This window comes from Pelodiscus sinensis, chromosome 1 (genome assembly GCF_052426305.1).
Source record: "Pelodiscus sinensis isolate ZL-2025 chromosome 1, ASM5242630v1, whole genome shotgun sequence".
Classification (NCBI taxonomy): domain Eukaryota; kingdom Metazoa; phylum Chordata; order Testudines; family Trionychidae; genus Pelodiscus; species Pelodiscus sinensis.
The window spans coordinates 310,285,235-310,301,750 of record NC_143052.1 but is presented as its reverse complement, the minus strand read 5'-3'; the positions used below and the strand labels follow the sequence as shown (position 1 = coordinate 310,301,750).

The following is a 16,516-nucleotide window of genomic DNA, read 5'->3' as shown; positions in this document are numbered from 1 at the left end:
ATACAAAGATATAGTGATTATTTTAGTAAAAGGCTAAGCTGTGTTTATGACATACCTCTGGCATGGAACTAACTTCATGTACCTGTCCAATGAGTTTACAGTACGATTGAAAAAGCAAAAGCAGCTGGAAGTGGAGCTTATATAATCTCTGACACAGTTCCAATTGCTAAGGAAAAATGTATAGGAAGAGAAAACATTAATAATGAGCAGTAAATTTTGGGTCATTTATTGTGCAACCAATAAAACACATTTGGGCATATTTTCTGTTATTGCTTGTCTAGTAAAAAAAAAAAAAAAAGGCTGGTTGGCATTCTTTTACTAAAATATGATCACATATCACTGCGAAAACACCCACAATATGATTTCATCTGCAAATGGTAGCAGTTCAAAAGAGTAATTCCTCAGTTTTATATAGTGCTTTTCATCAGTAGATGTCAAAGTACTTTACAAAGGAAGTCAACATTGTTATCCCCATTTCATAGATGGGAAAAACTGAGGCACAAAGAGGAGCCATACCTTAAATATATAAATGCTTTTAAAATTCAAAAGTGGCCAGACAGATGCCTTCTGAGAGAAAGGAAATCCACAATGACGTTCTGTCCCCTGACTGGGATTCCTAGGTGCTATGATAATGTAAGTTAATAAATAATAATAAAACTAATGCAGTACTCTAATTGAGCCAAATGCTCCCTTCTGCTTCTATGAATGGAAAGGAACAAAAAGCAGTGGATCTAATCATGAGGACAAAGAATGTGTAGTGGAGGTAGAAAGTGCTAGTTCTGCCACAATCTCCCTTTCCTCAACCTTGGTGAAATCACTACATTGGTACTCTGCGGGCGTAAGTTCCATAGATAAGGGGAGTTCTGCTGTCACTCTTGACAGAGTAAGTGCATATCACCTCAGAAGTAATAACAGAAAATTATTCTCTTAGCACAATGTGCAACTCCACTCCCAATGGGGGTGGGTGGGGGTGTGTGTGTGTGTGTGTGTGTGGATAATATGGTAACATGGAATGGCTATAGCAACCATGAAGTCCAGAGAAGCAGTGTGACCTGGAATTGTGGCTATCCCAAGCATGTGGGTTTCTGAACTCTCTACTGGCTCTACGAGTGAGCCAGCGGCCAAATTCTATGCCCCTTGCTGAACTATGAGGTGGAAATGCTATGAATCCAAATTCAAGGAGCTTCCTTTCTCTTGTGCAGGAAGGACTAATTTGCGTAGGGGATAATTTCAACATTTTTAAAACTTCAAAAGTGACCAAAAGGACTTGTGTCTCAGGACTTCTGTTACTTTAGAAGCTTTTTAACAAAACATACCTCAAAAAGGCTTTATCAGACATTGTCCATTTCACCAACTCTACGCCAAACCAGCACTGTGTCAACTGTTTATGAAAACTAGGAGGACTGAACACAGCTAATTCCGAGTGTCACATGATTTAATCACTTGACAGCAGCGCAAAATGCTCCTTCCCCATCTCCCATGTGAGAGGTAAAGTGCAATATTTCTGAAGTTTGTAACCAGCGGTTAGTTAGAAACAAGCTTCTGATTTAATTCCAGACTGTTGCCAGCCTTTGCACTATTACCACAAGTCACAAAAGCTTGGCCAGGGTTAGAACCAGTCTCATAATGACATAAGAAGCTCTTGTTCTCTGGTGAATTCCAGCACTACCCAGCAGGAAAATCCCTCTGGCTGCCTTCCCCGCTTGCTCTCTTCCTGCGGAAGAGCAGCTAGCCAGGACTGCTACAGGAAGCAGACAGAGCTTTTCCCCCTGTTCCCTCAAGAGACACTCTCACAAGAGTGGAGAGGAACGGAAAAAAACCCATTAGCGCAGGGCAGCTCGTAGGAACTTGCTCTCTCCTTGCAACACCCAGACCAGCAAAGGGGAGAAGAAACCTACTGCAGCTATCCTCACCCCCATTCCAGCAGCTGCAGAAGGAGCAGAGATGAAGCCTGGAGTTGGGGTGCAGAATTGATGTGGAGGATGAGCAGATTTGGAGGCAGAACTGAAAGTGGAACTTGAGAGGTCATTGGGGATGAGCAGAATTAAATGTGACAGGTAGATCTGGGTAGGAAGTGAGCAGATAAGGGATGATTCTTGCTGCAGGGATAAAATCATTTTACCCAATACATTTGGGAGTGTGGGCCACACTAATTGTCACACATACACTATGGGCAGATGAGAGGAATTCAAGAGTCAAACAGGTCATAAACCACAATATAACATTTTTTTAAATCCCGTGATGGGGGGGGGCACCTTGTGATTTTTGAACCTTTAAGATAGGCAGTACTATAGTTTTAACATTCAATTTTTCCCTACTGACTACTAGATTAAACTAACATAATTGTGCGAAACTAAACTAATCAGAATTAAATTTAAGTTTGATATATTCAGCAGTTAACTATCATGCAGCTTACTTTTTTATTTGTGAATGGTTACTGAAATGACAATATGGTGAAATTGTTCAAATTGGCATATCATGAAAACATTTCAAAACCTAATTTAAAATTAGCATTTCCAATGTTTCATGTAGATATATTGAAACATTACAAGTTTTAAAATAAGCACTTTAGCTCTCTATTCTAGATTATTTAAAGCTGCTAGAGTCTGGATTGTTAAACAAGAATGACTCACAGTCAAAATTAATGTGAACAGCTCTTCTAAATGGTATGTAACAGTGCCAGAATTTGTAATAGCTTAGATTTCTGCTTTAAAAGAAAAGTGACACAAATCACAACTTAGTTATTTTAATAACAACATGTTGAATCAAAATTCCTAAGAAAAAAATGAAAAGAAAAGGGGGAAACATGCCAAAAGGTTAAAAAAGAAACAACAACAAAAAAGTAAAATCAGGGTGCATTAGTCCATCTGTACATGGACAAAGAATATGAAAGAACTTCAACTTACTGCAAGAGATTCCATTTGCTACACAGCAAGCATGGCACAGGAAAAAGGAAAGGAAAGAAAGTATAGTGTCAGTGTAATGCATGCAATAGGAAGCACAGCCCTTATTTAATAGCTTAACTGTCAACAATATTAGCATTGCTTGCCTCAGTTTGCTAAGTGGTTGAAAATGTATCATCCACACAACATGCATAGCATTTTCATTAAAACAAAGCCTTTAATCCTAATGGCAAATTATAAACTAAAACTGAAATCAGTTAGATTTTCAGATTTATTAGTCCCAATCTTTCCTACAGTGTTTTTTCCAAAACCACGAAGTTATACTACCAAAATGTCTACTGCTTAATGATTTTTAGATGAATGCATTTGGCTAGGATTGCTCTTTTTATTGTGGACAAAGAGTTCCTAGCACAGACATTCTCAAAAGTTTATGCAGTAGTTTAAAATAATTAACAGAACTGAAGTAAAAATGTGTTATATGGATGTAAAAGGTCAAATATTATTTCTATTAAAAACCCTGTGGCTTCCAGGTTTATAACTGGGCATTTTATAACTGAAAAGTTTTGTGTATAACCTTTAAGTTGTGAATTATTTTAAAGTCTGAACTTTAAAGAAAGTCCCCTCCCTGAAAAAGTCAAGATCCTCTCTCTTCCTAGCAGCTAATGTTTGCCCTAATATATCTGTCCATGCACTTCTAATACAGCTTTCATCATTGTATTGAAGTGCTATATCAGGTCTATAAAACCGTCATGTCACTAGTTTAACATTCACATAAACCTACACTAAAAGTCTCAGGGGAGGAGCCTTGTTAAGTCTATATCTGCAAAAACAAGGAGTCCTGTAGTATCTCAGGCTACGTCTAGACAGCAACCCTTTGTAGGCAGAGGGATGTAAATGAAGCACTTTGAAAGTGCAAATGAAGCCGGGATTTGCATAATCACATAATGGCGCTCTTTTGAAAAAGCTTTATTTTGAAATTGAAACCGCAGTCTAGACATAGTTTTTTTGAAAATGGGGCGCTTTTTCGAAAGATCTTGTAAACCTCAAAAAAATGGTTTACAGTAAGTCGACAGAACACGGCAGTTTTGTTGATGGTGGTAAACCTCATTCTATGAGGAATAACGTCTTTTTTCGATAGTACTTTGGTGAAAAAAGGCGCTATTGCACACAAACTGTGCTTTTTCGAAAGAGAGCATCTAGACTTTCTGTCGAAAAAGCGGCTTGTTTTGTCGACAGTACTGGTTATAGTCTAGATGCTCTTTTTCGACAGAGGCTTTGTTGACAGATACAGTATCTGTTGACAAAGCCTCTGTCGAAAAAAAGCCTGTAGTCTAGACATACCCTAGAGACAAACAGATTTATTTGGGTATAAATTAGGAGTTCATATCAACTGCTGTGAATAAGCAACATCCACCCCAGCTTAGAATCATAGGGTTGGAAGAGACCTCATAACATCATTAAATCCAACCCCCTGTCTAAAGAAGGACCAACCCCAATTAAATCATCCCAGCCAGGTCTTTGTCAAGCTGGGATTTAGAAACCTCTAGGGATAGAGATTCCACCACCTCCCTAGGTAACCCATTCCAGTGTTTCACCACTCCCCTAGTAAAATAGTTTCTCCTAATATCCAATCTAGACCTCCCCCACTGCAACTTGAGACCATTGCTCCTTGTTCTGCCATCCCTCACTACTGTGAACAGCCTTTCTCCATCCTCTTTGGAACCTCCCTTCAGGAAGTTGAAGGCTGCTATCAAATCCCCGCTCATTCTTCTCTTCTGCAGACTAAACAAACTCAAATCCCTCAGTCTCTCCTCATAGGTCATGTGCCCCAACCCTCTAATCATTTTTTTACTTGATTAGCTTCATTAACACTAGTCCAACATTTGACAAGTAACTTCTTTCTTTTGTTGTTCTTATATATTCCCCGGCCTCTAATTTCCACTCCAATTCATCTGATGAAATGGGTTCTATCATGAAAGCTTATGCCCTAATATAGCTGTTAAGTCTCTAAGGTGCCATAGGACTCCTCGTTATAAACCTATAGTGACATCTATCCAACTGCAATGTGATGTCAGTACACATGCAATGATGTTAATGAGCATTTGTAATAGTTATAAAATATTTGATATTATTAAAAAGTAAAGAAAGCAAATACAAACATGTTAACTAATGCTAAGGGATTATCTTGCCATTACCAAAGCAAGGGAATTCAGCCCTGTCCTCATCCCATTGTGTTTTGATAGTAAAGGATGTATGAATTAGGGATGTTAAATTGCAAGTAATTGACCAATCCAATAGTCGATGCATTTTGCATCGACTATTCGATGAGTTGATAGGGCGCCTCTGCCTCTGAAGTGTAGCAACAGCACTTGGGCTATTGCTACACTTCAAAGGCAAAAGTGCCGCGTGGAGCCTGGGGTCAGCTGGGGACTCCCCCGCCGACTGGGCTCTGTACGGTGCTGCCACTTTGAAATGCCACAGGGAGCCCACCATCAGACTCCATGTGGTGTTTCAAAGAAGCAGCGTCACACAGAGCCCAGGGTCAGCAGGAGAATCCCCTGCTGATCCTTGGTTACACGCAGCACTGCCGCTTTAAGTACCCCCTTCTCTGCCCCCTCATTGCTGCCTCTTTCTAATTGAAGCAGCCAGGGTGCGGGGAAGCGACTAATCGACTAGCCTGACGACTATCCAATAAGCATTTGCTTACTGGATAGTTGACTAGTCCTTCACATCCCTAGTATGAATGTAAGCTTGCCCAGTTTTCTGCATTACTGTTAAAAAATGGGATGAGTTAATGGCTGGCTGGCAGGCAAAGCTCTAAATATCCTGTCTTTTGTGGTGGTTAACATTAAGCCTTTAACATTATTGGTCAAATTCTATGCAGTTTATGTAATTAAGCCTTGTACAACTAAGTATAAGGTCAAACAGGAAGAGATAAGACAGACTACTGTGCCAGTAAATTCAGAACTACAGAGATTTGCATTTGCCAAAGCATTTCACTTCCGTATTTCCAAATTTTGGCAACACCTTTAGGTTTTATGTGACGTTTTAAAAATACCTGATTCAATTAAATAGGTATCTCCCAATTTACTATGGAATTTATTTTGTAAACATGGGGGAAAACTGCCGAAAAAAGAGAGAATTTCATGGTCTGTTGTTCCAGAAAAGCTGCCTTCTCTCCACTGCTTCCAAGAAGAAAGTATGTATGTGTGTGTGGAGAGGAGTGGAAGTGAGGAGGGAGGGAAAGGCACAGAGAAAAAAAATCCTCCCTGCTCACTGAAGGAAAACATATCACTCTAAGTAAATATTCCAAAGATCCTCTAGGTTAATGGTGGCCAGCCCCAATTTAGCTCTACAATCTGATAATGATTTTAATTCCTCATCCTGACCCCTTAAGCACGAAAAGAAATATTCCTTGAAAGCTAAGAGGGTAATCAGTTTTTGATTGAGGTCTCATTTACCTTCCTCTGCTATTTAACTGTTCAGACAGAATTTACTTTAGCATTCAAAGGCTATGTCTACACTGCAGGCTTTTGCCGGCAGAGAGTATGCTAATGAAGCACTCATCAGCATCTGTCACGCTGACATTTGCATATTCTTTGCCGATGCTTTTTGCGCAAGAGGTTTTTGAGCAAAAACAAGCAGTGTAGATGGGTCCACTTTGCACAAAAAAACCCTTTTGTGCAAGATCCTTATGCCTCAAAAAGCAATCAGGATTTGAAAACAGTAGAAACTGTGCTCAGTCTGTGGCTTGATTTTCGATAACTATGTATTCCTCCTTTTCAAGAGCTGGATGCAAGAGTCATTTCAATCCCATGTTGAAAGGCTGTGACTTCCCATTTGTTGACATACAGTATAGAGGACTTACATCAAGAGAGTTCCTAGTTGCTGTTACTGTTCAACTTTACTGCAACTGAGACTTGGTTCCAGATCCTCCTAATCCATAGTTAACAATGTATTAGGGAGCCTCTTGTGGCTAATCAAGTAGGTGTTAAACGAAATTGGCATCAGCTATAAATTTCACATCTTGTAAAATGATTGGTTTTACCCTCATAGTTGTTACTGATGCACCATTGTCACATTATTGGATTTTAAAGTGAGCAGACAGATCACTGTTGCCCCAAATTCTGTATCAAGTGGGCCAGGTGAGGTGTCAAATGGAAGCTTATGCTCTACTGATTCTATATATGCTACTCACGTACTTATATGATTTTTGTATGTGAAGTTATGCATATGGGCTCTGTTCTTGTATTTTAAATGTTCTCTGGGAGGGAGCAATGGGCCTGGACTGTCTATTGTTAGGAAGGATTGTTCAGTGAATGGCTGTGCTAATTAGCACTGCTCCATGGACAATGGCTCTCAGAGTGGCCAATATACACCTGAGGAATGTGTCTGGAAGCCTGCAGACTAGCCAGTTCGTAATGGCTACTTGCATGTGAAATAGAGATAGGTAACTTGATCACATGACCAGCTCCAGTTTAGAAGACATCAGGAATATAAAAATCCCAATGAGGCCATCTCCATCTTGTCTTCAATCTTGCTCCTGATTCCAGATGCATTCTTGCTGGGACAGAGAACCAGGAAGAATTGCAGACCCATCCTAATATAGGATGTACACCAGAGACTTGTAAGCTAGTGGTTTGTAATATCGCTACTAAGAGCCTGGATCAAGAATGAGGTGATTGATGTATGTAATGTATTCTCTTTAACAACCTCACTCTCAACCTTTTCTTTCTTTTATTAATAAACCTTTAGGTTTTAGATTCTAAAGAATTTGCCCAGCGTGCTCTTGTGGGTAAGATCTAAAGTGTAGATTGACCTGGGACTGTGGCTGGTTCTTTGGGACCAGGAGAATCTGTTTTGAGATGGTGAGATCAGGTTTTATAACCTCTCACCTGTGTGTAAGGTCCGGGGCTGATTGTGGCACAGGGAATCTGAGGTGCCTGAGGGGTTTTGCTGGGAAGGCTTCCTGCTGGCTGGATTCGCAGCTTAAGCGCTCTATGTGACTGGTGTGGTGCCTTACAGAAAAGATCTCCAGTAAAAGACGTTAAGTAGCCCTGGTTTTGAGCAATTTGCCCTGAGCTGATACCCTCAGTGGTACCAAGACCCAGCCTAATTCATGACAGTGGCGTAGTCAGCAGGATCCACAGAACCTGGTCAACTGAGCTTTGGATCAGGACCTATGCTATTCTAAATGTGACTGGTTTGTGGCCTATTTGGGAAAGATCTCCACTGGAGGGCTATAAGTAGCCCTGGTTTTGAGTAATTTTGAGAGCTGATGCCCTCAGCGGTGCCCAGACCCAGCCCAGTCCATCATAACCACATGCTGCAATTAGCATGCGTAAGACCTGTGAATCTTGAAAGATGTGTTGTGTGGGATATCGAACATCATAGCAGTGGAGATATGTCTGCAGGGTTTGCAATTGTTGTGTTGGTGCTGCTTTGATTTGGTGTGTTCTGGTCTGCTGGCCATCTGTCACTACATCAGGGCTTATAAACTTGCTTCTGATCAGGAGGAGCTTGGCAGGGATGTGGGGCTGCTTGAAAGCCAGAAGAGGGGTTCATGTGCCATTTTATGACCTGTGTATGACCTTTTAATGGCATTAAAATGTTTCAATAGGTTCCACTACTGCTTCCTCTTTAAGTCAGAGAGCCTTATTTTTACCAATAATTATTTTATTCTTTAGCATATCCCCATCTTCTTCACTGTGTGCTTGTATGGAACTATCATTTCATGTTCAGGGTGAAAAGCAGAAGAAAGGTATGGAAAAAATTACTGACCATTGGAAGTGTTATTTTTAACTTTCTCAGCACATGCTTCCCTAGAGTATCCCTCCCATTCTACTTTGAGGAGTAAACATAATGGAGAGTGTTGGAGAAGAAAGGCCTTTTTGAGAGAAGGACTGTTTCATATGGACAGGTGAATGGAAGAGGGTAAGAGGAACTTATGCATCTGCCAATCAAAAGTCCTACCATCCTGTGAACTCCCAAGAAATAATAAATTTTGTGTTGAGAGAACATTGTTGGGAAGAAAATAGGAATTCCTGCAGCCATGAGAGACACTTCTTTTAATTCTGATCAACAAGTAGTATGTATACTAACCCTTGCTTTACAAAACACTCACGTTAACTCTGAAATAGTGAACACCTTATTAAAAACAAACCACAAATGTAATATGACATTCATAGCTTTAGATGTGATTAGGCCATTTAGTATCTTATGAAGATTCAGTGCACCCAATTAATATTTTAATACCTTTTGTGTAACATTCAACGTTCTCTCTATTCCTTCAGCTTTATTTCCTTTTAAAATAATGAACACGATGTTGTAAATTGAGAATTACAATTATGAGAGCAGGGACTGATGAGTATGAGAAAGCTTTACCATCAGCAATTAATCAGCAACTTTTTAAGTTACTGTCTAGTTTCTGTTCTAAAACAGTGGGAAGAAAACAATTAAGTATATTCCAGTCGTTAAAGTTCCATGCAAATTTTATCTCATATTTGAATTGTATTTATACAAGCAATAAGGAAACTCTCCTCATATCCATTTTTTTACTTAGCTTTGCTCACAGCCTACTCACAACATGCCCATCTGTCACTACATCAGGGCTTATAAAATGCAACACAAGCATTGTCAGCTATGTGAGCAGTTTTCGTAATGCATGTGTGCACGTTCGCTGGCACTGCTCCACCGGCTTTAATGCCAGGTGTCAGGGAAGTCATAATGTGTGTGTGGAGGAGGATCAGAGGAAGTAACCGATTTGGAATTTGTTCTCCCTTTCCATATGTTCACAAATGCATGTGCACAAAAAACAAGGGAGAGCATGAACAGAAAGTGAAGTACAAAGAAGGAGGTAAAAATGAAGCAACAAAGAAGAGGAATAAGGGATGATCAGAAAAGAAAGGGGAGAAGGAATAAGAAAGAAAATGAACCAGTGAAAAAGGGAGCAAATGGGAGAGGAAAGATAATGAAGAAGTAGAGAAAACATCTTAGAGGAAAACAAAGCTAAAATTTTAGGTGTGTGTGGTTCTGAAAAGGTTAATGTCCTCTTTTTACATACACAAGGAATGTTTCTTCTTTTTTCTGCCTCCAGATGCCACTTCTTTAGTATGTTCTCTACTGCTACTTCTTTACTTTTTTTCCTTCTGCTTGTTTCTCTCTCTCTCTCTCTCTCTCACTTACTCACTCACTCACTAGAATGGGACACTGTGGTTTCCAATGTGCCTGTCAGAATATCTAGTCTGTGAGCCAAAACCTTTAGAATCACAGAATCGTTAAGACTGGAAGAGACCTCCAGCTGAAGCCTAATCAGTACAATACTCCAGCTGAAGCCTAATAGTGCAGAATAGAGCAGAATAATTACTTCTTGTCTCTTGTTTATTAAACTCCTCTAATACATCCCAGAATAAGGTTTGCTTATGATCCACAATGACCCCCAGCTCTTTCTGCAGTACTCCTTCCTATTCAGTCATTTCCCATGTTGTATGCATGCAACTGATTGTTCTGTCCTAAGTGGCATACTTTGCATTTGTCCATATAGAATTTCATCCTATTTATTTCAGATAGTTTCTTCAGTTTTTCCAGATAATTTTGAATTATCATCCTATCCCCCAAAATTCCTATCCCCCTATTCTTGCAACCTCTCCCATCTTGGTATCCATCACAGACTTACCAAATGTACTTTCTATGTCATTATCTAAATAATTGATGAAGCTATTGAACAGAACCAGACCCAGAACTGATCCTTGTAGGCACCCACTCAGTATGTCTTTCCAGTTTGACTATACACCATGAATAACTACTAACTGGGAATGGCTTTCAGACCAGTTATGCACCCACCTTGTAATATCTCCATCTAAGTTGTATTTCCATAGTTTGTTTATGAGAAGGTCATATGAGACAATACCTAAAGCCTTACTAAAAATCAACATATACCACAATTATCACTTTCCCCCATCCTCTGTGAAAGAAAGCTATTAGGTTGGTTTCACACTTGTTCTTGTAAAATCTATGCTGGCTGTTACTTGTCACATTATCTTCTAGGTGGATTGCTTAATTTTTTTGCTCAGGAACTGAAGTTAACATGACGGGTCCCTAATTTCCTGGGCTGGGTTTATTCCCCTTTTTATAGATTGGCAAATAATATACCCCTTTCCATTCCTCTGGAGGACTTTTAGAAAATAATAGCTAATAATAGCTAATCAATCAAATATCTCCTGAATCATCTGTTTGATTATTCTAGGATGTATTTCATCAGGCCCTAGTGACATGAAGACATCTAAACTGTCTAGCACTTGCTATACCCTGAAATGTGGCTATACTTTTACTTGGTATTTGCCTTTGAAAAAGAAAGAAGAATGTATTTCCCATACAGTGGGGTTTGGGATACCAATTGCTTTGTATAGTTACAATAGCAAAGAACCAGGAGGTCTGTTGACTGTGCAAACTGTGGACAAATGTAGACTGGTTGATGGCAATCACTGCATACCATATACAGGAATATATGTCTTGTTTCAAATGCAATGCATGAAACATTGTTTGGCATCAGTGTTTTATCAAAGCCACACTCAGCAACTTCTCACCAGCCTTTCCAGAGCTTCTGGAGCAGCACGAATAGCTCATTTGTGATGGCTGGGGACAGGGGTGCATGCTTGGGGGAAGAGGTAGGCTGGCTGCAGAGTCCTGCAGCTGAGGGCCAGGAGCGTAGCTCTGCAGCCAGCAATGGGAGCCAGGAGCACAACCCAGCAGCTATAGGGCTCAGTGGGCTCCTGCGGGCTGTGCCCCAGGGCTCTGGCTGTAGGATTCCACCACGACCCTGCCTCTTCCCCAAGTGCCCCCCTCAGTCCCTGCCCCAACAATGCCGGCCCCTCTGCTGTCACCAGAGCGTAGCTCCACAGCCAGTAGCAGCAGAGGGGCCTGATCTAGCAAATTATCTGGGTCAGGATCAGTCAGGTGCCAAGGGTGACAAACCATGGAGATCCAACTTGCATTGTGCTCTTGCTTGGCAAAGGAATACAAGGAGGTAGAGACACCAACTTCTGGAAAATAGCTCCTTATTACCTTTTCTTCAGAGTCCCCTGGCTGACAAGTAATAACTCCATCTTGTGAACCCCCAGCAAACGTTGCCTTGCAGTTTGCAAGCCACTGTTTTCAGAGAAAAAAGTGAGATATTAGCCCTGGCTATATTTAAAGAAGGGTAACAAAGTATTTTTGTCTTACAATATGATGCCTCAAAAACATATTTAGTCAAGTTTTACAATTAAGCTGTTCATTCATACTGCCCAACACATTTTGCATTAGTGGGTTGAATTAAAAAGCTATAATTCTGATTTCTCATAGTGTTTATATTGTATAAACAAAACAAATTAATACATTAACCATATTCAATAGAGAGGAGCTTGAAAGACTAGAGAATGCACATGTTGTATCAAGAATGATACAATATGTTACACTATTATTAATTGAAACATAGTTGAAATCAAATCATTTTAATATATGAATGCACCAGACAATAAAGCACAGTAATGCTGCTTACTGAGAGAGTTGCTTCTTTCCTGTTGTTGTATGTGTCCAAATATTCTTGTAGTTCTAGAACGCTGAATTTTAGCTTTTCAAGAAGTCCACAAGAGAGAAGCTAGAAACATTAAAATAAAAATTGGGTCAGTAAATTTTATTATTCAAGAAGAAAAATATTAGTAAAGAAGAAACTATGGCAAAAAGGCACTTAAAGGTTTACCCACTGCCAGTCTCAGTCCTGAGCTGAAACTTTACTAACTGCTGGATGTATAGGTGCCTGCTCCAACTGGAATTAAAATTGAAACAAAGACCCAAAATAGCAAGTGTTTAGACAATCCATCTTGCTAATGGTTCTGGCAACCAGTAAGGATTCCTGGAGTTAGTAGACTTTCTTTTGAGTTTCGGAGCTTAATTCCCTTTCCAGTATATGTTACCTAGCTGCCGGAAGTGAGACAGCCCCCTTAGCTCTTACTGCTAAAGCTTCAGGAAACACATTTGTACTCTAGACTTATACTCAAAATGCCACAGATAACTAAGATAACCTGCTCAAATACATTCATAAAATGCTGTACAAATTTTCACTAATCTTCACAACTCTCTTGTGAGGAAAGTAGCAGTAAACACATTTTTACAGATAGAAAAACAAATGCACACAGGTTAATAACTTTTCCAAGGCCACAACAATGAATCAAAGCAGACCCTGATTATAGTTCAGAATAGGGATGAATAGGATAGTTGATTAACCGATAAGCAAAAACTTTTAGGTTAATGCTACAGACTACACACATTTCTCTCTCCCTGCCAGTAAATTTTTGGCAGGCTGGCCAGCAACCTGGCTCAGTCCTGGCTTGCAACGGGTCCGAGACCTACCCCTATTGCCGCTCTGCATTTAAAGTGTATTAGGAGCTGGGTGGGCAGAGAGCCCAGCTCAGTTCTGGCTCACACCAGGTCCAGGAGTTCAGACCTCCCCTCCCTCTAGACAGGGATTGCTGCCACTCCACACTGCTGCCTCAGAAGCAGCAGAGCACGGTGATAGGCAGCCAGCCCACAAGGGGAGCTGGTTTTTAAACTGGTTCCCCTCAGGGACCAGCTCCTGCCTGGCACCCTGTGCTGCTGCCTTTGATACACTGGCTGCTGGCCCTGCCCCTGGGGACTATAGAATAGTCGATCAACTGATAAGAATTCATGAGATTATTTGACTATTCAATTAACTGACATTTAACATCCCTAGTTCAGAAGTGTCTGCGTCAGAATTTTATATAAAATGCAAAATGTCACACTGCCACCACAGAACACCTGCCTGTGGCTAATGGATAAAAAAGGGACAAAGTTACAATAAATTAAAAAGGTTGCCTCATTTCCTAAAGACAATCTCTATCATACAACATTGAACTCAAATGAAGCTGCTGAGCATATTGTGACATCTGATTGTCAACATGCCTAGAGCCAGCTCTGACCCCTCCTTTTGTCTTTTAAATATGGAACTAGAAGAGTAGAGATGGTTTAGTTGGGGTTGGTCTTGCTTCAAGCAGAGAGTTGGATTAGATGACCACCCAGGGTTTCTTCCAACTCTAAGCTTCTGTGATTCTATGAGATGACTCAAATACCAGGAAGTGTTCCATGACAATTGAACAATGCACACAATGTTTGCTGCTTGTCAGCGTTAATCACTGAGGCATGTTGGGCAGCTGAGGGACTGCACAGGCACTGCTGGCTTTCCCACCAACTGCCTACTACTGAACAGCAAAGCAGCCAAAGAAAGGCCATTCTGAAAGTTCCCCACTAAAATCTGATGGCTTCTTCAAAGGTGCTTCTTCTTCACTCCCTTTTATCCAACAGAAATACAGGAATACTCCAACTATTTGCCCTATCCAGAGCAGCAGCACAAGAGAACCCTTGCTTCACAACATGACAGTGTGTTAATGAAGTCAATGTGTATAACATGGGACTTTCCAAATAGCCATCTCCCTACTCTTCCCAGCATATCTACAGAACCTGGCTAGTTTCCACTTGAGGGTATGCCTACATTGCATAGTTAACCTGGGTTTTTACATGGGTGCTAGTTTCAGTCTTTTTATCATTCATATAAAAGATTCTCTGACTTGAGTTTGGAGATGCCTTAAGTCCAGGTTAGCTTACCATGCTTGTGGTTAGAAAATGGCTTTGATTTCAGTTTGGGCTGGAAACCACATACTTTGCAGTAAGGCCGCTCAGGTGCTGACATTCATTCAATGACCTTCCTACAGTTTCCCCCAAAGGACAGACAAGTTCTCCCTCACTTGATTGAGAAAGAAACCTAGATTTTCTCAGCACAAAGAATCAGGGGATGTGTCCAGATACACAAGGGCAAGTGCAGAAACAGAAATATTTGCACTCACACTATGGTAACCTATTTATTCAAGCCTGTGCACCTATCACCTTGATGAACCATGCAGTGTATGCATAACTTTAGTTAAAATAGGACATAGCACTAGACTAGGACTCAGAAGATCTGGGTTCTATTTCTGGCTCTGCCACTGGTCTTCTGGGTGACTTTGGGCATGTCTATAGATGAAAAGTGCTAGAATCATAGAATCATAGAGCTGGAAGAGACCTCAGCAGGTCATCAAGTCCAGCCCCCTGCCCAAGGCAGGATCAATCCCAACTAAATCAACCCAGCCAGGGCTTTGTCAAGCTGAGACTTAAACATCTCTAGGGATAGAGATGCCACCATCTCCCTAGGTAACCCATTCCAGTGCTTCACCACCCTCCGAGTGAAATAGTTTTTCCGAATATCCAACCTAGACCTCCCCCACTGTAACTTGAGACCATTGCTCCTTGTTCTGCCATCCATCACTACTGAGAACAGCCTTTCTCCATCCTCTTTGGAACCTCCCTTCAGGAAGTTGAAGGCTGCTATCAAATCCCCGCTCATTCTTCTCTTCTGCAGACTAAACAAACTCAAATCCCTCAGCCTCTCCTCATAGGTCATGTGCCCCAGCCCCCTAATCATTTTGTTCACCCTCTGCTGGACCCTTTCCAATGCATCCACATCCTTTCTGTAGTGGGGGGCCCAGAACTGGACACAATATTCCAGATGTGGCCTCACATGCTATATAAGAGCTAAGTATTATCGGCCAAGCTTGTGAGGCCTTAGTCAATTTGATGGCATTTCTGGGTTTGGATGTCTCTTTCTATATATACAATTTTTTTTCCTGTGGGACAACAGTGTGATGTCATCACATCACTTTAAGTCCTGCCTGCCTGGGAGGAAAGCCTCGGCATGGCCCTCCCCATCAGCCACTTGGGAGAGAGAGCTGGGGCTGGTGGGGGGGGGGGAGGGGAGGGAATGGGGAAGAGCCAGGGCTGGCGCAGCCTTGACCCTCCCCAGCGGCTGGGGGTGGGTGAACAAGAACCTGAGCTGGCATAGACAGGAGGAGATGGGGGGAGCTGGGTCTGGCCCAGCCTCAGCCCCCTTGGTGGCCAGGGGGAGAGTGTGGGGCCTGGTGAGGCCTTGGCCCAGCTCTCGCCACCACCCACCAAGGGGAGAGAGCCGGGACCGGTGTGAGGGGAATGGAGTAAAGCTGGGGCTGGGGCTGGCGCGGCCTCAGCTCTCCCCAAGGGTCAGAGGTAGGTGGGCGAGAGCCAGGGTTGGTGCGGCTGCTGGGGGGAGCCAGGGCTGGCCTAGCCTCGGCCCCCCCCCCCCCCCGGCGACCAGGGGGAAAGAGCCATGGCTGGCCTGGCCTTGTGGCAGTTGGGGTGGGGGGTGGGGTAGGAGGAGGAAAGCCAGGGCTGTGGCCAGGGAAGGAGGAGGCAGGCCAGGGCTGTCACATCTCGGCCTGGCCCTCTCCAGAGGCTAGAGGGAGAGCTGGGGCTGCCTACCCCAAGAGAAAGGAGTTTTGGCGAGCGTAGCAAGCAAAGGTACAGGCCCCTAGTAATACTATACTTTTTAAATGCTACATCTGATCAATTCCAAAATGTCAGGGAATATTTTAGGTACTAATGGACAGAACCATAATGTTTTCAGTAAAAATCAGAAAACTGAAAAAGTAAAATAGAAAACACGGAGCCCATGGTATCTGGTTAGCTGAGTTATCAGCTTTAAAGAACTCTGT

At 41.8% G+C, this 16,516-nt stretch overlaps 1 protein-coding gene across 15 annotated transcripts in view; it reads right to left on the bottom strand.

The window, feature by feature from the left end:
* Window positions 1–16,516, bottom strand: part of FRY (FRY microtubule binding protein) — a 349,943-nt gene that overhangs the window by 4,955 nt on the left and 328,472 nt on the right. For 12 of the 15 annotated variants that reach the window (XM_089775547.1, XM_089775550.1, XM_089775549.1 and 9 more), the window contains 4 exons: window positions 12,442–12,540; window positions 11,967–12,050; window positions 2,907–2,924; window positions 56–166 (listed from right to left, as the gene is read on the bottom strand). In XM_089775547.1, coding sequence (XP_089631673.1) covers window positions 56–166; window positions 2,907–2,924; window positions 11,967–12,050; window positions 12,442–12,540 — 312 coding nt within the window. Of the gene's footprint in view, window positions 1–55; window positions 167–2,906; window positions 2,925–11,966; window positions 12,051–12,441; window positions 12,541–16,516 lie in introns of those variants that run through there. The other 3 variants (XM_089775552.1, XM_089775544.1, XR_016348538.1) reach the window with 2 other exon arrangements.